The sequence below is a fragment of the Clarias gariepinus genome, chromosome 4, assembly GCF_024256425.1.
Source record: "Clarias gariepinus isolate MV-2021 ecotype Netherlands chromosome 4, CGAR_prim_01v2, whole genome shotgun sequence".
Taxonomy (NCBI): Eukaryota; Metazoa; Chordata; class Actinopteri; order Siluriformes; family Clariidae; genus Clarias; species Clarias gariepinus.
This window is the reverse complement of record NC_071103.1, coordinates 5,042,455-5,066,763: the sequence shown is the minus strand read 5'-3', so window position 1 is coordinate 5,066,763 and position 24,309 is coordinate 5,042,455. Positions and strand designations below refer to the sequence as shown.

The 24,309-nt window shown below is 37.4% G+C and overlaps 1 protein-coding gene across 3 annotated transcripts in view; it reads left to right on the top strand.

The window, feature by feature from the left end:
- The first annotated feature begins 1,666 nt into the window (after positions 1 to 1,666).
- grb10b (growth factor receptor-bound protein 10b) overlaps positions 1,667 to 24,309 on the top strand; it is a 66,699-nt gene continuing 44,056 nt past the window's right edge. For 2 of the 3 annotated variants that reach the window (XM_053494107.1, XM_053494105.1), the window contains exons 1-2: positions 5,379 to 5,458; positions 22,454 to 22,563. In XM_053494107.1, coding sequence (XP_053350082.1) covers positions 22,513 to 22,563 — 51 coding nt within the window. In that variant the 5' untranslated portion in view covers positions 5,379 to 5,458; positions 22,454 to 22,512. Of the gene's footprint in view, positions 1,714 to 5,378; positions 5,459 to 22,453; positions 22,564 to 24,309 lie in introns of those variants that run through there. The other variant, XM_053494106.1, reaches the window with a different exon arrangement.

The window sequence follows — 24,309 nt, the reverse complement described above, 5'->3', positions numbered from 1 at the left end:
ACAACAAAAAAAGATAATTTAATTAAATTATTGTAAGAAATAATAAAAAAAAGAACTAAATAACATAATTATTATTATATATAAGGGTTATTTTGAATCCTTAATGTAAATTGTTTGCATCCTCTACCTGACATCTGGAATCCATGCACATCAGCAAACGCTGAATTTTTCACCATTGGTCTGCTCTTGCAGTGCTCCAGCTACCTTTAGTTGTTGCTTGTTTTTAGGTCTTCGTGCCTTTGTTTTGTCTTCCGAAAGTAAAAAGCAGGTCAAATGAGTTGAAGTCAGCCAACTGACTTGCCCATTTTAAAACATTCAATTTCTCTGTCTTAAGAAGCTCTTGAGTTAAGTTCATGGTATTTCTTCATTCATTAATTATTCATTTACTGTACAGGTTCACGATCTGAGGTGAGACTCAAACCCATGACCCTGGAGGTGCGAGGCCATAGGCTTTAATGCGCAGTTTTAAATTAAAGTCAAGTTAGTCTAATCTGGCCTTTCTGAGTGCTACCAGTGGTCTGCATCATGATGAAAATCATCTGTATTTACATTCATGAGGATGTCTCTTTGACAATGATACATTTATCTCCTCCGTAGGGGCCTTTTCTTGGCTAGAAGTTGTAAAAGTTGAAATTCTCCTCACCAAGCAAAGAATTCTGCGATCATCCACTCTATTTATCTTCTGTTGGCTTTTAGACCTTTTGGTGTTACTGAGCTCACCAGTGCATTCATTTATACCAAATTGTCGATTTGGCCACTTCTATCTCACTGATAGCTCTGTTTTTTGGGTTTGTTTATTATTTTCCGGCATAATAATGGCCTTATACACTCTTTGGACTACATATTAAGACTTCCGAAAAACAACCGCCAAATGTAAAATTGGAAGAAAAGAAAAACACTTGGACTCAATTCCAGACTTTTTATCTCTTTAATTTCTTATGCAATAATGAAGTACCAGGCCACACATGGTCATCAAACTGCTTATCAGTCAGCTCTCTGTTTACTGTTGAGCATCTAAAAATAGTGGGACTTTGTAAGAAAATGGCTGTAATTTACAAACGGTTAAAGAAGTGATTTTGTTAATACACCTATTAAATCTAAATGTCAACACATGCACAATGTGGCTTTAAACAACCTCAAGGGCATGAACAAGATACATTTTTTTTTTCAGGAATAAATAATTTCTTGTATAAAATGCTTGTATGAATAATGCATATATTATTGTGTCTTTTATTTGTTTAATTTTTTGGTCTTGATTTAACAGTTAGAAAATAATTTTCCACCAAACTTGGAAACACTTAAGACTAATTTGCATAAATAAATAATTTTTCGGAAATGCTCAATTTAAAAAATGCCAATCAGATTGTGATATCTGTTTATATATATCTCTTTATAATATATTATATTTATATAGAGAGAGGGAGAGATTGTGATATGTTATAGATCCAATTCGTCTGACGTAGCTAAAATGAAACAAATTCAAATAAAAAACTGAAGACGCAGACACGCGCGCACCACGCCGCCAGCGGAGCTCTATCACACGCTCTGTTTATCCAGCGTGCGCGTGCGGGGGGGGTGTGGCCACAGCGCCGCGTCTTATTGGCCAGAAGAGGGGCGGGTGCCCTGTAGTGGGCGTGTCCCTGTGAACAACAACTTTGAGCCTAAGCACACACTGGTTAGGGCGCAGCGCGGCATGCTCTTCACTCTTCACAGGTAGGGAAAGTCTTTCTTTCAGCATTTCTATTTATTTAAAAAAAAAAAAAAAAAAGCTCTCGAAAGGAATTAAAAAATAAGTGAGTAAGTTAAATGGTGAGTAAATTAAATATTTACATAAATTAGGGGAAATTGTGTGCTCATACTCATGAAATTGGCGCGTGCTGACTGATCTCCATGGCTACGTCCAGATGCCAAACGCTACGTCATCATCATGTTAACATCTTATCACTATCTATCTATCTATCTATCTATCTATGGCATTTGTGTATATTCTTATACAGAATGTGAAAATACTAATACTCAAGTGTGTGTGTATAACACTGAGATGCTTTTCTGCTCACCATGGTTGTAAAGCGTTATTATCATTTATTACTTAATAATAAAAAAATACTATTTATAAACACTACCTCAGTCCTCCTGCATCATCTCGATACAGTTCTCCTCTAAACTCCCTCCTCCAGGCCTGCCCACCCACAACAGTTCCACTCCCTGGATTTCTTTTGTTATTTTTTTGCTATTTTTGTTTGATCAGCGCTTTTGCAAATACTCGAACCAGCACCAGGACCAACGTCCATACCACAGTTGAAATCATCTAGTTATTTCCCCCCTTATTCTGATCAATGTGATCATTCTTTAAAGCTCGATATTTAAATTACATTTACATTTGGACATTTGGCAGACACTTTTTTTTTCTTTTCTTGAGAAGGGGGAGTTTAACCCAAATATCTTTTAAAAAATGGTAAGGTAAAAAAATATATGTCTTTAGTAGTCACTTAAAGATTGCAAGTGAGTCAGCTGTACGAACATCTAGAGGAACGTCATTTCATCATCTAGGTGCCAGAACAGAAAACACGTCTTCCTCGATCCCTGAGAGATGGAGGGAACAGTGCTGGAGGATTGGAAGGAACGTGATGCAGTGGGGGGTATGATTAAATCTGAGAGGTAAGTGTAAGTATGCCTGTCCATTTTTAGCTTGATAGGCAAGCAAGCATCAGTGTTTTGAATTAGATGCACGCAGCTACAGGAAGCCAGTGGAGGGAGCGGAAAATCTGTATCTGTGTGATTTTCTATGTTGCACTTCTGCGACATGATTGGCTGATTAACAGATGTTCCTATCAAAGTAACCAGTGAGTAAGTCACTTAAAAAAAGTAGTTGGAGATACCAGAGTGAGCTTTTTCTCAGATGCACTTTTTAAAGTAATAGAGCAAAGTGCCATCAGCCCTCTTCCACATACGTGAATGGCTAGTTTCGGTGTGATTGACAGATGAATAGTTACCCCATCTCTGCTCTGCAAAGAGCAGCAACCTGCTGTGTCCTTTTGGTCTCCATCCCACAAGTGGCTGACAGATCATCATCAGGAATCACCCTCCTGACCTTCTGACAACTGGATGAACACTTTTCAGTCACACCATTCATGAGTCTGCATGTTAATAAAAAATTGTTTAATCACATGTAAAATGTATAAACATGCATGTGGTTTCCTGAAGTTTTCCATTATGATTTAAGTAAGGAGTCTCAAGTTTAAACCACCTTTACAACTCTTTCTTAGTTAGATGAATAATTGCTGTGTTGTAAAAGGAATAAAACATTTCCAGACATGCTGTTATGGGAACATAATCGATGTCATGGTGGGAACAGTTACTGCTTCACTACACAACGTTTGATTTTTCCTATAACAGGTCACACCCAGGTTTTATATTACATATAAATAATAAATAATAATCCTTATGTATTAATAATGAAATTGTAGATAAATAGATAGATAGATAGTTCTGTGAAAATTCTTAGGCACCATATTATCTTTAATACAAATTCTTTTATATATTTTTATCATGTTTGCACAACCATTTCTATTTTCAAATATAGCTTAAAAACTAATTTTAAAAATGGCTGTAGGCCTCCAAGTGGCGCAGTAGTAAAGTGCTCGGCTTATCATCCAGAGATCGCGAGTTCGATCCCTGGGTGATGCTGTAACCTCTCACATACGGAGGTCTAGAGAGAGCTGATTGGCCAACTCTCTCAGCGGGAAGGGATGAGAGGTACTTCGGGCTCCCACATTAATGACGGCTCTACAGTCAATCAGGGGCGTCTGTGAGCTTACGCAAGCAGAAGGAGCGGATAGCGCTGTCCTCCGAGTGTGTTATGCTGTCCCTAATGATGCGTGAGCAAGCAGTTCGAAAAAGATGCGGTCGGTGACGTCACGTGGGACGGAGGAAACACGTGATAGTCTTCGGCCCACCCGACTGATTGGTAGTAGAAGCTTAATGAGGAAGCCCCCTAGTGATGGGGAGGAATTGGATACTGAGAAAATCAGGAAACAATCCAAAAAAATATAAAATAATTTTTTTAAAAATGCCTGTAAAGAAAGTGACATATTACATGACAGACCAGTTTCATATGGAAACAAAAAGTCCTAATGTAGGCTCCTGCATTAAAATAGAAAGGAGTGAGTGTGACAAAGTTACTATAAGAACTGTGGCATATTCTCCAGCATGCTCAGTAAAACCTCCTAGCTGTTTTACTTATAAAACGTATCTAACGCCACTGATTATTTAAAGGCAAAGTGTTTTCACATTAAATTTTGATTGTTGGTTGTTTTATTACCATTTAGTGCTCTTTATAGAAGTTTCTTTCACGTAGAGATTTTTTTCAAACACCATAAGCAAAGACGGCCTCGTAAAAAATCTACATAAAAGAAACTTCTATAAAGAGCAGTAAAATAACCAACAGTCAATATTTGACTGTTGCTTAAAAGTAGTGTAAGATAAAGAGTTTTATAAGTAGAACAGTTGTTAGGTTTTACTGAATATGCCAGAGTTCTTTTGGTAAAAGAACTGGTCTGTCATGTAATATGTTGCTTTCTTTACAATCATGCAAATATTCTCTTGTAATGTATATGTATACTGTATAATATTTTTTAAATATGTTTGAAAATAGTAAACGTTTTTTGTACATAATAATAATGCAGGCCTGGTGAAATGTTGAAAAACACAACAAAATTTGTACCAAAGATAATAAGGTGCCTAAGACTTTCAGACATCTCTCTCTCTCTCTCTCTCTCTCTCTCTCTTTCACTTTCTGTGTGTATGATATGAGTCAGCCAAAAAAAATCAACACACTACTTACGAAAAGAAAAACTTGTATAAATATCTTAATACTAAATGTACATTATACATTGACATATATGACAATATTTTAATTTTAATATGATACTATTATGAATATTATATTAATATAATATACATCATACTATTTTTCTGAAGTGTGTGTACATTCATATGTGTATGTGTAGTGCTGTGAAAAAGTCTTAGGCTCCGTTTACTCACATACACAAATATATATATATATATGTATATATTCTCACAATATCTCATATATATATTAATATATTAGAGATGTTGAGTTAGTGTATCTTCAGAGTGATGAGTGATTAGGGTGTTGTATTGTGTAATCAGTTACACCCTCAGGGTTTTTTTTTTGTGTGGAGTGTGTTATTTCTGTTATTGATAAGGGTGGGCTTGCGGTTCTGCACGTAGTCTGCGTGTGCGTGTTAGGGAGAGTTCCAGACGAGGGGCGTGGCTTGCTCGTGAAGTGGATGGGGTTAGAGAAAATTGCGGGCGGGGTTTGGTGTGTGTGTGTGTGTGTGTGTGTTGAGAAAGTCAGCTGGGGGAGATTGTCTGTGGGAATAAGAGCGAAAGCAGTGAGAGTGATCACCATCGTGGCCGAGACAGCACTTTGGGGGTGAGGAATCCACTTTTTTTTTCTTTTTTTTTTTTGCATCGCGCAAAAATCCTGGCACCCTGTGCATGTGCAACGCTGGGGAGGGGAGAGGCATGGGTTGGGTTGGGTTGGGGAGAGTTGGGATGGTGGTGTTGGACCGGTGTGTGTGTGTGTGTGTGGAGGCTTCGGAAAGTGTGCTGCTGATAGAAAGTTACATGTTTAATCGTGCGTCTTGGATACAAAGATCAAAGCGTGTCTCCATGCGCACGTTTGATTCATTTATCTATTTATTTACTCATTAGCTTGGATGTTTGTTTGTTTGTTTATTGTCAGCAGTTGATTATCTTTCCTTTGCAAAGTTCTGGCCTGGGTGGACTCACTGTGTGTTACACTCTGGTTAACGCGGTGTGTCCCGGACGGTCCTTTAAATTCCGCTCACGTTGCTCACGCGCCCCGTCGCTCACGCGCCCCGCTCTGACCCGCTCTCGCCTTGGTCCCGCACTCCGTACAGAGCGACATGTTCATGTAACAGCCCCAGGAATAATCACATACACGTCGTACGAGCTACTATTGATGTACAATAACTTTACCTCGGAATGCTTGCAGCCTGTTTTTTTTTTTTTTGTAGTTGAACGATTCGCCGAGGGAGTCGACTCCTTTGAGAGAGTCGTGCACGCGAATCGGTTCAAACGAGTCTTCTCAGGGGCTATTTAATAGTTGGGTTTTTACTTAATTAAAGGTAATCAAAAGGAAATAAAGGCCTGTTTTCACAGTTTTTATGAATTCTGCATAGCATTATGTAGTAGATTTTTGTTTTCTTTATTAGTATGTATTTTATGCACGGCGGTGTAGTGGTTAGCAATTGCACTAGCCTTGCACCTCCAGGGTCCGGGTTCGATTCCCGGCCAGACCGATTCTTATCTCTGTGTGCATGGAGTTTGCATGTTCTCCCTGTGCTTGGTGGGTTTCCTCCAGGTATTCCGGTTTCCTCCCTCACTCAGAAGATATGCAGGTTTGGCTAATTGGCATTCCCAAAAGTGTGTGAATGAATGAATGAATGAGTGTGTGTGTGTGTGTGTGTGTGTGTGTGTGCCCTGCGATGGATTGGCACCCTGTCCAGGGTGTATCCCGCCTCGTGCCCTAAGCCTCCTGGTATAGGCTCCAGGCCCCCGCGAACCTGAATACAGGATAAAGCGGTATAGAAGATGAGTGAGTGAGTGCTTATTTTATTAGTAATGGAATGAATTAAAACTTATTTAAAAGAATCAAATCTATCAAATGACCTGTGATCTCCATCTGTGATTCGCAGCAACTACCTGTCCTTTAGCTAGATTTTGCTAAAAATGTAAAATTCTCAATTCCGATTAATCCACAGATGTTGATCGAATAATTTTCTATTACCACAGCAGTGCTGGCAAAAGGGTAAAGTGGTACTTTTAAAGACATGTAGGTGATAAGTGAGTGCATTTGAGGTGGTAATGTGTTGCAGTTTTTCTATAATCCTGAAGGTATCGTGCTGTAAAATATTCACACATTGGCCAGCAGCGCAACATCCTGTGTGGTCAGTGCGACTAAATTTGTGAGCAAATCTGAAAAAAAAAAAAATAAATTATAAAATCAGGACAGAATCACTGTATCAAGATAATACTGTATAGTGTCTTCTTCTTTTTTTTAAGCACTCCTGTTATAATTGAGCTTTCTGTAAGGTTTTTTGTTCAAAGTTTTAAGAAGAAGGAGTCTCCAGTGCCATAGTTTCCATGAGCAGAATGTTTAGCATTATTTAGTTACTTGGGCACCTGATGTTATGTAACGTTGTCTGCTGTAACATAGCAGTCATTTTTGAGACATAACGCAAAGTCCTAAACTCCTGCAACAAGGTTGGTTTTGTTTAAATTAGACTGTGGTCATGTAGTGATCCATGAGTTGAATGGTTTATGTTCAAGTCACTGACTTACCGCCTTTCTGTTTATGTTCAATGTCTTTAAAAGTATAGGAATTTTGAAAGGATGGGAGACTTTCCCCAGTCGGTTGGATTGCTGTAAACCGTACGAAAGGCTTGAAGGCAGAATGACCTGCCACTGAGCAAACAGGAAAGATTTGACTTCCTTTCTACTTTGTTTGCGCTGTCATTGCTTGCAAAGAGTCGAACAAAATCCCCATTGTATCAGATGAAGGAAGGTTAAGACTGTTTCTCTAGGCAGCAGAGAAGAGCTGAGTTTCGAGAATGATTGCTGTTAACTGATAAAGTTGATAGAATTGAACTTTGAGACTGGGATGCACTCATACTTATACCGGTAGGAAGGATCAGTATGAGGGCATGCATGTTCATTCATATTCATAAACCTTGTGATGTAATATAAGCAACCTTTGCCATTCTATTGAAAGGATTATGGCAAAAAATCAAAGCAAAGCACACTGTAAAGTGTACTTTGTGAAGAGAAAATGCTGTATCTTAGACTGAACCCTATACAACTTAGCACGAGGAGCATGCACAATAAATATAATATCAATAATAACAACAATAATAATAATAATAATAATAATAATAATAATAATATATTAATGCTCACACCTCATATTTAAAGAAAACAAAACCCAGCATAATTTTTCTGCAGAAAAACGACTCGATCTAAGGTAACGAGCGTGGCTAGGCAATGTGTTTTTGTTTTAATTAACAGCTAGTTGTAACTGCTGTTAAGAACAAGTGCAATATCCTACTTGTGTGAATCGAAGTGTACACTTTTCCCATCCACTACGTAAACCAAATGCACAAAGAAAGTAAAGAAAAAGTTTTGTTACATGTAGGGCTGTAGCTATCGAATATTTTAGTTATCAAGTATTCTACCAAAAATTTTATCGAATAATTAAGTAATCGGATATAATGTACTTTTGCTTAATTAAACAGCAATGTAAAATATATAAGAGAAACAAAGATTAATTGGTGTTCTTTTTAGAAGGCTATACAAGGAATAGCTTAAAGTTGACTGAGATGAATTAAGTGCATTACTGTGCCATACATTATTTGGTATTTCAAATGACTAAGTATAAAAAAAAACTAAGGCACACATTAAAATAAATATTATATATACAAAAACACTAAGGTGTGCAACTAAACTTTCAGAACTAAAAGTTTTAAAATCTACAGCTCAGGCATAACATACAAGCCTTTACTAACAATTTTCTCTTGCTGGTTTCTTCTTCTTCTCCTGGCTCACTAATAATTTTATCGCTCCGTTCCATTTAAATTAATTAAAAAGCTTTGAGGCGGAAGATTTTGCCTCCATCATTTTTTGTAATCAAATTACTCGAGTTACTCGAGGAATCGTTTCAGCTCTAGTTACATGCTTGTTTGATTAATACTAGGTTTAAGTAGTTAGTAGTTATTGGCTGTCTTTGAATATTTCTTTTGGAATATAAAAAGTGATAAAAATAAATAAATCCAAATTGGAAGAACATGCAGACCGAGGTCATTAAACACCCAGAATTCAGGTTGTTAGTTTGAAAATACAAATTCCGTCCCATTATGTATACAAAGCTCTTTGTAACTTTCATGAAACAATGACATGAAATAATTTGCTCATGAAATAATGTAATGTATTCTAAAATCATGTTTCCGCATCAGTTAGGTGTTTCAGTTTACGCTCACACAATCAGAGTTAGGCCATGTAAATATCAGTTTTGCGATGGCAAGCAGAAAGCTTCATGAGTCACTACACAGGAAAAGCAGTTAATCATATGCCTCGGGTCAACTCCCGATAAAACATTTAGCTGTCTAACCTGCCTCCAAGTGTTTGTTGGCCAGATTTCTTGCCAAGATGTGAATTTTGCATATATTTATTTTCTTCCCTCCCTCGATTCGACTCGTACAGCTCTACGCTAGCAAGTTGCCCAACATGCCAGGATTCCTAAGAGGAGTTTTTCCATCTTATTAATTAATGCCCCAGCTGGCTAAGATGAACTTGGCTAACGTGTATGAGTGCACTTTCTGATCAATTTCACAATCTGTGTTGATCTTCTGAATTAATGAATGTCTGTCTTTTCTGCTGAGGCTGGGGAGATGGCTAACTTTGCTTTTTAACTGCTGATAATATCTACTGATTGATGTGAGCTAATCTGATTTGATTCCTGAGAGGAATTTTAAATAATTTGTACAAATGCTATTTACAATTGACCTATCCAAACAAACATTGACCTATCTAAATAAAATTTTAGATCATATATATATATATATATATATATATATATATATATATATATATACACTGTATATATATATATACACTGTATATATATATACACTGTATATGTACACACAGTGGCCTCGGCACAGTTCTTAAGGTGAAATTTCATATTGCCGTAACACATGTTCCCATAGGGAATAGTGTAAATGCAGATAATGCGTTCCAGCAACCCAAAAATATTACCATCAATTTCCAATAATATAATCATATATATATATATATTTTTTTTTCAAAACAATCTAAACATTTAGAAAATACATGTAAATGAAGTAAAACATGAAATAAATAGACATTAAACCTCATTTAACCATAATTTATTATTCAAACTGAAAGTGACTCCCTTTTTTTTCTTGTTATCGTTCTTGCTAACATTATTGGGACACATGATGCTATGTCTTTACTAAATCTTGGACAAAATGCAAAGAAAAATCTTGTGATCGTTTTCTTTTTTCTCATTTTTTTTTTTGGGGGGGGGGGTATTTGATCTATTAAAGATCTATGAAGTTTGTATTTAAACAGCTCCCGGACGTAAACGAGACTTAGCCAGCATTCGGTGTGGCTCGGGAAGCTGAAAATGCTTTGTATGCCGAAGCAAATTTCTTGCCAAATTTTAGCTAACCTGCCAAGTTTCTAAATGCTCTAAGTGACCATCCTGAAAAAGGACTTAAAAACCAAAGGACTTTGAAGATATATTTTAAACATATTTTTACTGAAGTGGAAAAGCAAGCTGGCTAGCAAAGATAAACTGATTATTTTCTGTGAGGAAAGTTAAATAGTATGTAGTCCATGTAGCTTAATGTTCCAATTAGCAAACATGAGCTAGCCCTACAAGTTTTCTGACAGGAATATTACATAATTTTCAACTAACCTGACAGGGTTTCAGAGGCAGATTTTGGGAACACCATTTCACAATATTTGCCAATTAAACAGTTTCATAATCTGCACTTTTAATGAAAGTCAGCTGGATAATTTATGCTAACAAGACCAGAAGACTGTGAAAGATGTTCGAGCACAAAAAAAAAAAAAACCACATTGATTGCCAGAGACTTACTCAGCTGGATTGTAAAGTTTTTGGCTTTTCAAAGTATCGTTTTAATCATAATTTTTTATTTGTCGTTATTAGTTTGTTTTTATGCTCCAGACAAGAATCCATGACTATGACTTCATTCTAATCAAGGATTATCAGAGATCTTCCATACAGCCATCAGGCATCCCTAATGAGCATCTATTTCTACGTAGGCCCCATGTGTCCATGGTTTGCCACGGCTCCAGGGCAACCATGTGTGAACCAAGCACATTCCGTTCACTCTTGCGTCAGTTTGCAATCATTCATTACAGCCTATAGAGCGCTAATACCCTCAGAGACGCCGGGCATGCGACGCTATAGAGAGAGGTGCGTTCAGCAAATCCCTGCTAGTCAGTCTTTGTGCTTTTCTGTATATTGAGGCGGTGCATGTTTCACAGAGTTTTTAGTTTTTAGGTTCCAGTCGGTTAACCAGCTTGAATATTGGTTAACGGATTTTAAGTTCATATGTTAACGTTTTCACAGCTAGCATTAGCCTACGGTTCTCACAGGCTCAAAAAATATCATGATAAAAAATAATTAAAGATAACGGCAAAAAAATATTCAAGAGACAAAGTAATTTAGTCATATTAAATGTGTAAACCTATGTGTATATACAGTATAAGTCTTGTTAGAGATGAACCTGTTTTTAAGGTGACGTGACGAGACGTGACGAGTAAAGCAATGTCTCAAACAACAATATTGAGTCAAGCACTTTCAAAATTAGGCTGAATAAAAATCAGTGTGTGATGGTGTATGAGTCACTACACAGGAAAATTAGTTAATCATATGCCTCAGTTATACTTTCAACGGAACCTTTGGCCTAATTCAGCCTGCCTCACCAGGCTTGATGGTGAGATTTCTTGCCAAGTTTCCTGTTTTGGCTGTTTTGCCGTAATGGTGTTTATAGCATGTTTTGCATTCATTTTAATCAGTTGGCTAATACAAGTTGAACTGCCAGGACTCATAAGTGGAATTTTAGATTCTATAAATAAAAAACAGTTTGATGTACTTTATAATAAACTAGCGTTAATACCCGACGTTGACTTTTTTTTCTTTTTTTTTTAGAAAGAGTCGAAAGGTTAAAGCTACAAATAATCTGATGAGCTTTAATGTAATCAATGATATTATTATTTCAGGTTACAGCCAACATACATGTCTGTCTATTTTTTTTTTTGTACGGCCTAATTCTCTAAAATAGAGAATGAGACAGTAAGTGGAATTATAAAGTAAATCTCATTAGTTTCTAAGGGCTTCTCAACACCTCTATTGTTTATTCTCTTCCTATTTTGTACCAATAATAATTTAAAGCTACTTTCACTTCTTTCAGTTACACTAATTGTAGGTCGCTAGTTCAACGTTAGTTGAATAGCAGGATTTGGAGGAGCAAAATAACATGTTAAATAAACAAACAAATCATAGTCTGTTGATAATTAATAGTGATGTAAAACTGTTGTATAAAAACCGTATGATACTCCAGGTCAAGCACTCCCTCACTGGAAGGCTGGAAATTATTTAATTAAAACATAAAAAGAGAGGTTTTGAACACGTGAAATATTACAATCAAAATCTTTTTTTTTTTTTTATAATAATATCACAAGAGAGGAAGTGCTGTTGTGCCGAATATCGTAGGCACATGAAATGTTCCATGAATGAATGAATTTGTCTTTACATACCGGACAGTGCATCTTTGTGGATCTTTTCTCGGTTACTTGTTAACCAACTTATAGATTTGATCTCAATGATCAATATATTGCACCAGATATCAGAATCAAAAATATTAGTATAAAATTCTGGTATCATCACCATGCTCGTTCTCGGATATGTACCATCATTAAGTTTTACCAACAGTTTTAACCTCACGGCTGGAAACTTTCTAAGCACACTAAAGTCATACCTAACACAGTGTTCCATTAAGAATTTGATTAAGGAGACTTTAATCCCTAATCTTTAATACGATTTGTCACCGTATAAAAAATGTTCTTTGAAAGCTGGTATGTAGTATTAAGAAGCATGATTTAAACGAACTGTATGCGTTTCCGACTGGCAACTTTGCAGCAAATCTCATGTACATGTTGGGCGCTGGAATTTGCAGACGAATGTTATGGTGAGCGGGCCTGTTGGAATCTTGGATCTGATTGGTCAGGAAGTTGGCACGGCTTTAAAAGAAGGTGAATGCTAAATCACAGTTTCAGGAAGAGCTAATACAGTGGGACTAATATTTTTGAAGGAGTCTCCAGTTTTAGCACATTTTAAGAGTTAGATGTAAAGCTGTAAGTGTTTTAGCACAGGAACCTCTTCTGTATTGTAATTATCAACAAATTGCTTATAATTGATTGCTGAAATGATAATATAGCATAAGAGATGCATAAAGTTATAAAAGTTTAAAGTATCTCTGCTTTTCTTTCGGCCATATCATAACCTGTCTAACTCATAATAGTCTAATGTATTACAAAAGGCCTGCGCTTTAAAAAAGTCCGGCCTCACCTTTAACCTTGAAGTTACCGCTACCTCTCAGGATGTTCCTTGGTTTTGGTTGTTAGTAGCGCATAAACACTATCCATTTACCCCTTTCTCACATCAGCGACACTGTCCATGATGTAAATCTTACTTGACAACCCTATTTTTGTTGCCTTTCTCCGAAGCGTGAATGGGACCTGTTGAATTACAAAGTTAGAAGCTTTTTTCCTCTCAGCCCACCCACGAAGCAAACACGGGCACTGGGACAAGAACTCCTATCCTATGAGTTCACTTTCCTATGAGGCTTGTTCCTCCTCACTGACTGAAACCGTCCTGCAATTAGTGCTCGTCTGTGTTCCCAAAGCCTTTGTTTGAGTGCTTTCCTTTATCCTTGTGTACATAATATAATAAAATGCAAAATAATATAACGCAATGTAGTGTAACATAATATATTGCTGAACTGCTGAAAGACTCAACACTGATAATAAAATAATGACCAAGCACCAAAGACGCTGTATGGCCTGAAGTTTTTGGATCGCCCGTCTTAATAATTGAGGTCTGGAGCTTCAGCCACGTCTAACTGCTTAGAAAATCAAGCCATGTAATTGTCTCAACGAGCTCAGTGTTGAAGGTTACCACATTTGCCACAAGTCAGTTCGTAAACTTTTGGTCCTGCTAGATGAGCTCCCAGGCCACTTTAGGTTCTATTTTTGTCAAATGGAAGCTTGTAGAACCAAGAGCTTTATAAAATGGATTTCCATGGTCAAGCAGCTGGATACAAGCCTAAGATCATTCTCTATGCCTCATGCTGAAAATCGGCTCAAGTGGTGTAAAGGACATCAGCTCTGGACTCACGTTGAAACACGTCCTCTGGAAGGATGGAATCTGAAAGTTATCATTCATTTGTCGTAAGGTTTATTCTTTTGTTGGAGCTGGTAGGATTAGGAATAGGAATTAAGTCTTCTTTGCCTTCTCACCTCAATTACTTAACAAATAAATATCTGTCTCTATTGCAAGTTCCTTTGGGGGCCCCAGCATTATTGCCAAGGAAAACAAAGATTCCCACAAAGAGTGATTCTGATATCATCATGCCACACGCCGGCCAAAAACAGAGCTTGTTTATAAAGCAGAAAGGGCTCAGCCATGCGCTAGTATTTCTTATGAACCTGCTAGAGTAATGTCTACACTGTGAACCCAAATAGCTACTTCGAGCCTACCACATGCTAGGCCAGGCTATTTCTGTTATCTTAGCCTACCCGCTTTAAGTGGAGATACAGCGGCTGTTGTCACACCACCCAAGCTTGACAACCATGTTATGCTATGAGTAGATCCCTTCTGGCCTGGATTAACCTCCTAAGCATAGGACTTTGAGCTTTTGGTATGCAGGCTACATGTGAAAAATCACATAGCACATACTGTACATACAGTATATAGATATAGCAAAATGTACAGGCTTTATCAGGCTTAACTGATGTGAGTGGGGGAGTTTGGAAAATCACTGGATCCTAATCAGACAAGGGTACATTTCAGTTTTTTTTTTTTTTTTTTTTGGCCCTCTTTACCTATCCTTTCAAACTGATACGCATGTTTTGGTTTCGATAGATAATATCAGAGCATAATCTGTTTCCATCATTCTTCGAGTGTTTACTTCTGTGCCCCTGCCTACATGTGTGTACTTGTGCGATGGACTAGAGATGGTTCCCACTAGAGAGTGGAGAGAGAGAGAGAGAGAGAGAGAGAGCATTTGCACATATGGCTGATGTTGGAGATTTGAGCAGTACAGTCATGGCATATCAACTCAAAGCCTGTCAACACGGTTGTAAGTCGACACTCTGCTTTTTCTTTTGGTAATCTGGATCTTGACAGGCTCGTGCAAGGGGTATTTGTATAGCCTTGAAGGGTGTCTTGTGCTCGAACGCATCAAAGTCAAAGCTCGGCTGCAAATTTATGGGGCTTTTCACCCTTATCTGTGCCTACACTGTCTCCAGTTTCCATCAATCTGCAGACTCATTTACTGCCTTTCATGGAGATCGTGTTGCAGTAGTTACAGTAGGGCATCTTGTGGACTTGCTGACTGGCACATTTATTTATTTATTATTTTTTTTTAATTTATTATTTTTTTTAACGGTACCTACCATTAATGAGGTTTGATAAATGATTGATACCCAAAAAAAGATTGACTTTGGACTTAACTGAAAATTATCTTTAACTTGGTTTAGTCTTTCATTTTCCCCTCCTAACACTTCTGAGGCAGTAGTGGCTCAATTATTCTCCAGTATCACCAGGTTGCTGCTCCGCCCCGATGACTGACATAATATGTGAAGAAAGAAATCATCTAGCAGAGGTAGCTCAGATGATCGGAAGGTCACAGGTTCAAATCCCAGCACCATCAAGCTGCCCTCATCCCTCAACTGCTCAGATGCTTAAAGAGATAAATGGAAGTGGATGAGGGCGTCTGCCAAATGCTGAAAATGTAGCATAAGACAACATATGCCATGTATTATAGTTCTCCCTGTGCATGAGTTCTAGCCTATAAGGCTAAAGTTGCTTTGGAACAAACATGCGGCAGTACTTTTACTTTATTGAAGGCGGCCACGTCTGCGCAGAAATGCCCCAAACTCTGGAATTCTGATTGTCATTACAAAAAGAATTTGTCTGTCAGTAAGACATTACATTTCACCTTTGTCCCAGTACTTTTGGCCACCACTTCACAGAGAGATCCATTACTAGCGTCTGGATGGAAAATGTTTGTTTTATAGGCAGAATATGACAATAACACAGGACTGATTAAATCTTCATTCACCTTTTACAATTTGCATTTGCGACAAGTATAATTATTAAAAGTGTGTTTTTTAATGTTAATTCTTTTTGCGTGAAGTGTTTGCGGCTGCGGGAAACTCATCAGGGTAGAGCAGGTTCTGGTTCTGGTTTCATTTCAAGCTGTAATAATTTTTTTACTGTTAATTTCCACTGCAACACAAGCAAACAGACTGTAAAAGAGAATGTAATGCGTCTACAAAGAGATACAGTATATTGAAGATAATAAGTCTGACCTGTTTTTTTTTGAGCATCTTGGCAGTAAGATTAATCAGGCCTGCCAGGTTGCAACACTACAAGATTAGAGTTAAAATACTTTCTTGGAACTGATGTGCTTAAGCTCTTGAAATTAAATTTAGTTGTTCAGGAAAGCTTTCAGAGTTGCCCAGGCATAGACTGCATGTCTCATCTGAAGCTAAACAAGGCAAACGCTGCAATTAGAGCCGTCTCGCCCTGAGAGAGAGAAACACAATGAGAGCGCTTATGATGACCCCTGCCGAAATGGTTTGATGATGTCGATGCAGAAATGCTGGTAAATAAATAAAGCGTGCAGCCATGAGTCAGACATTCAGGGAACTGTAAGGTTGTAAGTGCAAAGCTCAGGACCGGTGCCAAAATAAATATGTAGGTTTCTTCAGGCGCACAACTCCGTCCCCTGTGGGCGGGCCTCTCAGACCCTGGATGCTACAGCTGGACAAGGGTACAACCCACATTCCAGCTTTTCATTCTCCTTGCCAGAGGTTTGTTCTTTTCCCTCCTTCCTTTGCACTTTGGCCTACAAATCAGCGTGTGCATCTCAGCTGCTCTCCTTTAGACACACCATATGTTAAAAAAAATAATAATAATAAATGCCTGACCAGATAATGGATTTGGCATTAAACAAAAATCATTGAGTCTGTAAACATAAACTTTTTCTTTATACATATACAACAAATATGAATACATTTTTCTGACAGTTATTACTCCTAGATTGTTTAAATCATCAGGCATTCAGGTACGTTTGAATGACTTCTAACTGTTGAACTGAATTACAACCAGCACATTGATACACACCTTTAACCTTAAAAATACACCCGGGACGACTGTATGAAACATATAAAAGCACTAAAACCTTCTAAAGACATTTTTTCCCCACCCGAACGTGATCTCTATCAAATGAGGTCTAATAATAAATCTGACTTGATGCCTCTCTGTAGCTGAAGCTGCTTAAAGATTAAGTCTAAAGTTTCACTTATACTTTTACGAGGGGCATTTAACTCAAACTCAAACACCACTTGCACATTACAGGAACTCAGCTGGGAGTTATTGCCACATCCCTGAACAGTCTTGACCTCACTCCAAGCTATTTCCGGAGTTCCTGGGAGGCCTGCGTTTCACACGTGGTGCAGGCAGTCCGTTCAAGGCTCCAGTGTACTTAAAACGCTTTCTACCTTTAATTTAATTTAATTTGTATAGTGCAGGTTATTTATTTGTATAGTGCAGAATCAAAAGAAGATTTTGTAAATGTGTAGGAATTGTGAGAAAATGTGTATCAAATCAAAACACAGTGATGGTATCCAGGCAGAAGGGAAACACCAGGATAAGTGCATTAGTGTAGCAGGGGATAATGTAGAGAAATAAAGGGAGTTTCTGTTACTCTGTACAATCATCAAAAGTCCTGTATTTATTTTTGCTAATTTATAGTTTACTACGATCCATTTTAATGATCTGTAAGTGTTTGGTGGTTGTTAAATCTGTTTACGGGGTTTATTTTATTCATATGTCACTAACATGGAAATATTATGGTTTTATTTATTTTCCCTAAGCACAGGTCCAAAAATATCTTTCCAACATTCATCTATATTTACCTGCTTAAATAAAATTCTTATGGAGATGAAATCTGAAAACATCCCCAATGACACATTTTTTAATTCCGTACTATAAGTTCCAAACTTTTTCATTATTTTGTTTGGAATCATATTATTTAGTCACTAATCATTCACCAAATAAAAGGAACCAAATATACAAAATTCATGTTTTTAATAATTTTTTTGCTATTAGAATGGCTCTCAAGTCTTTGTAAAAAAAAACGGCTTGGTGTTTGTCCTTTTCTCCATCTGTGTATTGGCCAGGGTTTAAACAAGCAAATCAGAATTTCCTGCTATTGTGACCTCATAAATAAAGTGACTCTGTCTCATTTTGATGCTCAGTTCACTTCCACCCAGCTGTGCAGTTCCTAGGTGCCCTTTTTAAGTGCTAGAGCAAATAAGGCTAGCCGCTAACCAAGCCTCCTTCAACGACTTCTATTAAAGATGTATGTTGGACAATCATTTCGCCCCAGAAAAACAAGCCGTCCTGTAGTGAAGCAGAGACTGTTTTTGAAGCCTCTCAAAGCTGCAGTATGTGTGGTACTTCAAGCATGCGTGCCTCCTGTGTTGCTGTTTTGACTCGGACAGCCGCGTCTATGAATAACGTTAATATTTTTTAGCGCGGCCCAATTTGGGAGAAAGAATTTATGACCTCCTGAATGGCGTGGAGCTGGGGTGGGACGCCGAAAGATCTCAGCAGACACAGCACTTTTTGTTGCTCTGGCGCTACCCGCGAAAACATCCCTTGGGGATTTTGTGTCATCGTGCTGGCACAGAGCTCAGCCTCTCCCAAAGCCAGGCCCTTATTTTAGACTGCTGCATTCTGCCTACTTATACTCCAAGACCCTTGACCTAGATGTTTTGCTTTACAAGTCAGCTCATGTAAATTACATCTGCGATTTTGTCGTTCCGTTTTTTTTAAAGCCTGTCTTGCATTCCTTGCAGTCGTCTGTAGATTTTTCTCATTTACATTAAAGATGTAAAAGTGATTCTCTAGAAGATCTTTTATAATGTTTAAAAAATAATAATAATCGAACACCTTGGAAAGTAGAAAAGTATGAAATTTCTTTTAGTAGTTATTTTTAGAAGAGAAACTTATTGTCAACTTCTTCTAAAAACACAATAAATATGCTCCCAAAACTTTCTTTGCTTTTTTGCCCTTAAAAGTTACAGCTTAATTAATATAAGAACCAGATTTCTAAATACAACACTCCTCCCAAGTTTAGCTCTGTTCCTCCAGACGGAATTCCCAGTGAATAATTCCGAGATCAAGCCCCAGATGATTAGCTGTGCTAGTGCGCCTGGGGGAGTCGTATGTCTTATTCGTCTGTATTAAAGGATTTAGTGTTCCCTTCCTTCTGTCTGAATATACGGTAAGTGCCATGATTTATGCTATATAGAATACATGAGCTGATGCAAAGCTTTTTTTTTGCATCAACTTTCTCTGCTTGCCAAAAGCCTGCTATAAAAAAAAAACTTAAATTATTCATTGAAGCTGAACATGAGTCTGTTAACACTTATGCAATATCAACTGACTTAGAAAAGCACTGGTTAATTTAAATTCACCGAATGTTTTCTTTAAGTGGAAGGACCTCATCCCGTTTCTGGTGTTAATCACAGCACAACATTAAGCCTTAGCTTATTTGTTATAAGTACTCAAACTTCTTACTACAAAGCCCACCCCTAGATCTTATTTTGTGCTACAAGTCATCTGTTAGCAGCATCTTTTGTCCTTTAATGGGATTCTTGCTTGCTGCAACACCAACCCTTTTACACATGCCAGTATTTAAACCCCACCCGTGTTTCTGTTGACCAAACATGGCACTGTCGGGGACCGTTCCTCCAAACCCATGTTAAATCAGAATATTCCCTCAGCATCAGTGTGAAAGCCATGGACCTGGCAATATTGATGGGTTCCTACATTTTGGAACAAATAAGTTTTTTTTTTTTTTTTTTACATCTGTCTCTGTACACCTCTGAAACCCATGGGCTAACCAAATGCTGAGTTTTCTCCCTGGCAATGCTCTGCCAGGCCTTCGGCTCCTGATTGTTTGTGGATCTTTCTGACAGCGGTCTTGTCTCCAGTAAGTGAAAAACATGAGCTGTTGGTTTGGGAGCAGGTGACTAATTTGGCCAGTTAATTATATCCTATTTCTTTGCCTTGAGAAACTCTTGGGTAACTTTCACTTTGTATGTTTTTGATCATTATCTACCCGCAATACAAAATGGCATCTCATGCAGCATATGGCTGAATGTGAGGAGAGATCCTAACCCTATACACTCCAGAATTCATCCTGCTACTTTTATCAGCAGTAAAGTCATCAATAAACACCAGTGATGGTGTGAAACTATTTTACTGGTCACTTATGGTGCACCATAACATTGCCGCCATCATGTTTGACAGATGATGTATGCCTTGGATTAAGAGCCTTTCTTTCAATTTTGGTTTCATTAGTCCAAAGTGCAGATTTTGACAATGACTCTTTGGATCTCATGCTAAGAGTTCAAATGAACAGCTTTCAAATGCAAATGTAACACCCAGAACCACCTCCAGGCCATTTATCTGCTTGATTAGTCATGGAGTAACAAGGAAATGCTAAAACTCTTTGAAAGTTATTACAAAGTCTCAAATCTGTTGTTGCACAGAGGCCAAATATCAAAAACTTACCTTTGCTCAAAATGTATGGCTCCGACTCCAAGTGGCCTTTTGACATGACCTGAACTGCTTTGCTTTTACAAATGCTAGTGAGGCTACCTAAAAACCAAATCTTCTCTACAAGACTCATGTGTCCAACCCTGTTTAAGTCCTTACATACCTAACATCTGAACAGGGTTGCAAAGGATTTAGGAAGGAACCCTAGTCCATCTGAGTTAATGGACATCAACAGGTCAATGAAGCCTAGAGGCAGTTTTCCAGCCATTTTTAATCTTCATTTGGGTCCTTTGCCACTTCTCACCCACCAGCTCTCACCATCACTCAACAGCTACCAACAGTGACTGGGGTAAACTCATAGACACATGAAGCCATTGGTAGATGTGTAATTGTTGAGGCGCCAATGCTCAAGTCTGCTAAAGATAGACACCATAGGAAACATGGCACGGCAGTAACCCAAGTTCCAGATTGATCCCTGGAGCCGTGAGGTGGCACTAACTGTGCTGCCCACCACCAAATTTTCCTAAGTTTCTTTTGCATAACTTACTCTCAGGGGGTAGGGGAAAGGTGCATACCGACTCACTGAGTTGCTCATACGGGACTTTTGGATATCTCAGTTGTTCTCCCTTGCTGAACATTTGCAGGAAGAAACAAGTATGTGTGCTGGCGCGTCACTCCAAGATTTATGCTCTTCGTGAGTCTAAAGAATTCCTTATCCTTAGCCTGAGACATAAATCAAGCAATTAGCGTTGAGTTTAAAAAATCTAAAAAAAAAATCTGCGATCCCAAGTTTTGGCTTGAGATTTGATTGTGTAAGCAAAGCTCAGAGCTTAAATCAATCCAGAGACCTTTTCAGTTGGAAATTTATTGCATTTACATGCATTATGGGTTAAGCTTTACATGAAAATGACTTGAGTCATTTTCATGTTAAGTCAAAATGATTTAAGTCATGGCTTAAGTCATAGATAGTTGTAGCAGTCAATTTACAGTTTGTAAAATTATTCAGACTAACTATTTTTTTTTTTCAAAATGATGAGGGTTTTTGAAAACAGCTTTTTTTTTGCAGACAACACATTTTTCCGAAAGTACTTTAGTAGTTATGGGTGGTTGGTGCATACTGCCACTTACTGGACTGGAGCATGGAGCTTGAAGGAAAACACTGTCTTCCCTCTTCTGCATCCATGAGTTTGCAGATAAGGCATCATGCCATATGTTTCACCTGGGCACAGTTAAGATCCCATCAGCTGTTCCTGACACCGGTGACGGCTGTGGGGTCGGCAGAATACAAACTCCTATCGTTCTGTGATAGTGCCGAAAGTATTTTATTTAAATTTTTTTGCACCTCAATTACCCATGTATTTAACACCAGCTCTGTTTGTTTTTTTCGTGCTTGGTTGCTCGGTTTCTGTGACTTCTGTGTGCTCCTGCCAAATGTTTGTTTACATTTCCTGTCTCCGTATTTCCGACCAGCGAAACAAAGAGTACATTCTCGGCCCAGGCTCTTCCCATACATCCCTCACCAAAGGCTTTTTATATTGCTTTTTGGTTTGTGTAAAATATGGTGGGGAAATGTATTAAACCCAGATAGCAAATAACCCAGAACATATCGATTTTGGTGGTGGTTCAAAAATTTGTTATTGTTATTGTAAAAGTTGTTATGGAGGTTTCTGTTGAAATCTGTGCACTGCTTTATTTTCTTTTTGAATTTATGGAGAAACCTTACAAGGTCTTCAAATTGTTTTTCTACTGTTTTGGGCTGTCTTTTTTTTTTTTTTTTTTTTTTTGCTTAAGTTTTTTGTTAAGCTTCTAAACCATATTTCGGCCACAATTTTTATTACTAAAAAACAAAAGGGTTAAAAGACAAAAAACAAACCAAAGGCGTTAAAAATAAATGATTGTTAAATGATTATTAATTCCTGTGTTTTTGTTTTTCAGCTTTTTTTCCAGCTCCTGTTACAAGTGGATGCCCAATCTGGAGATAAAAGTTAACCAACATGGCAGTAGCTGAATGTCCAGATTACTTCCTACACCGCCCAAATTATAAGGTAAATCATGGTTGTGGGGTCATCCTTTTTTTTATTTCTTCCTCAATTTCCATTCTGCATTACAGTCACATTTAAAAAAAAAAAAAAAGAGAGAGAGAAAAAAGGAGCATTAAAATAATTTTAAATGCTGTTCAGTCAATTTGATTGAATGATTGTTGGCTGAATGAGAAAAAAATAGTTTAACAAGTATATTTAAAGGCTTAAATAAAAACGGAAGGAAAGCATAAACGTAGGTGCTGTGGTGTGTTTTGGTGACATTTTATGGTTATTATTATATCTAAAAATGTTTTTTTAGACTGTACTTAAAGGATAAAGGTTCATAAAATCTACTATTACAGAACATGGTTTGTTTAAGTCCTGCACTAAGTCATCTATTAATTAAGTATTAATTAAACAAAAAAAATATATATATATTATTTTTTATGAACTGCTGCCAGATGCCCTGCAGCTCCTTTGTGTATTTCACACTCCATTTAGTTCCAATGAAATAATTTCTTGGTTGTGTTTTTAGAATGTTGACTCAACTTCAGGCAATAATTATGGTTTCTGTGTAAAACTCTCATAAAACAAACAGTCAAGATGCCGTCCTGCTCTTACGTCAGATCATCTGCACTTTGCACCAGGGAATTTTAGACTTTTTTCCAGGGACTCCTTTAACTGTATAATCAGTTCTCCAGCTTTCCATCTGAACCAGCCATTCCAGTATGTAAAAGTAATGTATATAATAGTAATTTAACAGTTTTTTACAGTTGCATTTTTAATTTCAGAATATTCCACACATTAATTATTATATATTTTTTTATACATGTACCTCGTTTGAGTCTAAAAAAAGAAATTAGTGTTGCACAGTATACCACGGTAATAAAGTTTTAAAAATGGTATCCTAGCAGCATTTTAAAATAATGCGTACTTTTACTATGTGTGGGTCTGTATGGTCTGACTAATAGGGACCTGTCTCTTTAAGCACAGCACTTACAGCAGTGACGTGTTTGTGACGTCCCAGGGAAAGAAAAAAACTGAAATAAGAGAGTGGAGCACTTTTTCGTTTCATTCAGGGACTTAAAAAGATGGCCGCAGCAAACAGGCGACCCGAAGTTTTAAAGCATGGAAGTTAGTTTTACATCCATTACAAATTTGGGATTGTCTCTTTTATTTCTTAAAAAACAAACACATAAAAGTTATGCTGTCTAACTCTGGAGTGAACAGAGAAGTACATAAACCATTTAACATGTTTGCCCTGTAAAAACATACTGAATCTAATCTCTCAGAAATGCTGATCACCAGCACTTTAAAGCAAATGAGTGGGTTAAGGGACATTTTGGGACAGTTGCATGATCTGGACACCTGTGTAAGATTGTCTAAAGAATAAAGTTGTCTATTGCACAGAATATCTAAAGCACATACAGGATTTACTTTCCTTTTTTTGCTTATATTCGTATTTTATGAATGATTATTGACAATGTGTATTTTTAAATGAGCATTTATTAATATTAACTTATTGTACCTCAAAAAACGCAGGGCTAATCCTAGCAACTGCAGCAAGCTGCTGTGAGGAAAAAGACGTTTTTAATACTGTAGCTGTTTGTTTCTGCAAACAGAGAGAAATGCCGAAAAACAACTTTATTTCACTTCAATTCAACATCATGGCATAACGAACTCTTGCATTATGATTTGTCTGATCAAAATGTTTCACAGGCTAAGCAGGCCTCTGCTATAACACATTTATCGCCACAATTTTCTAACCCA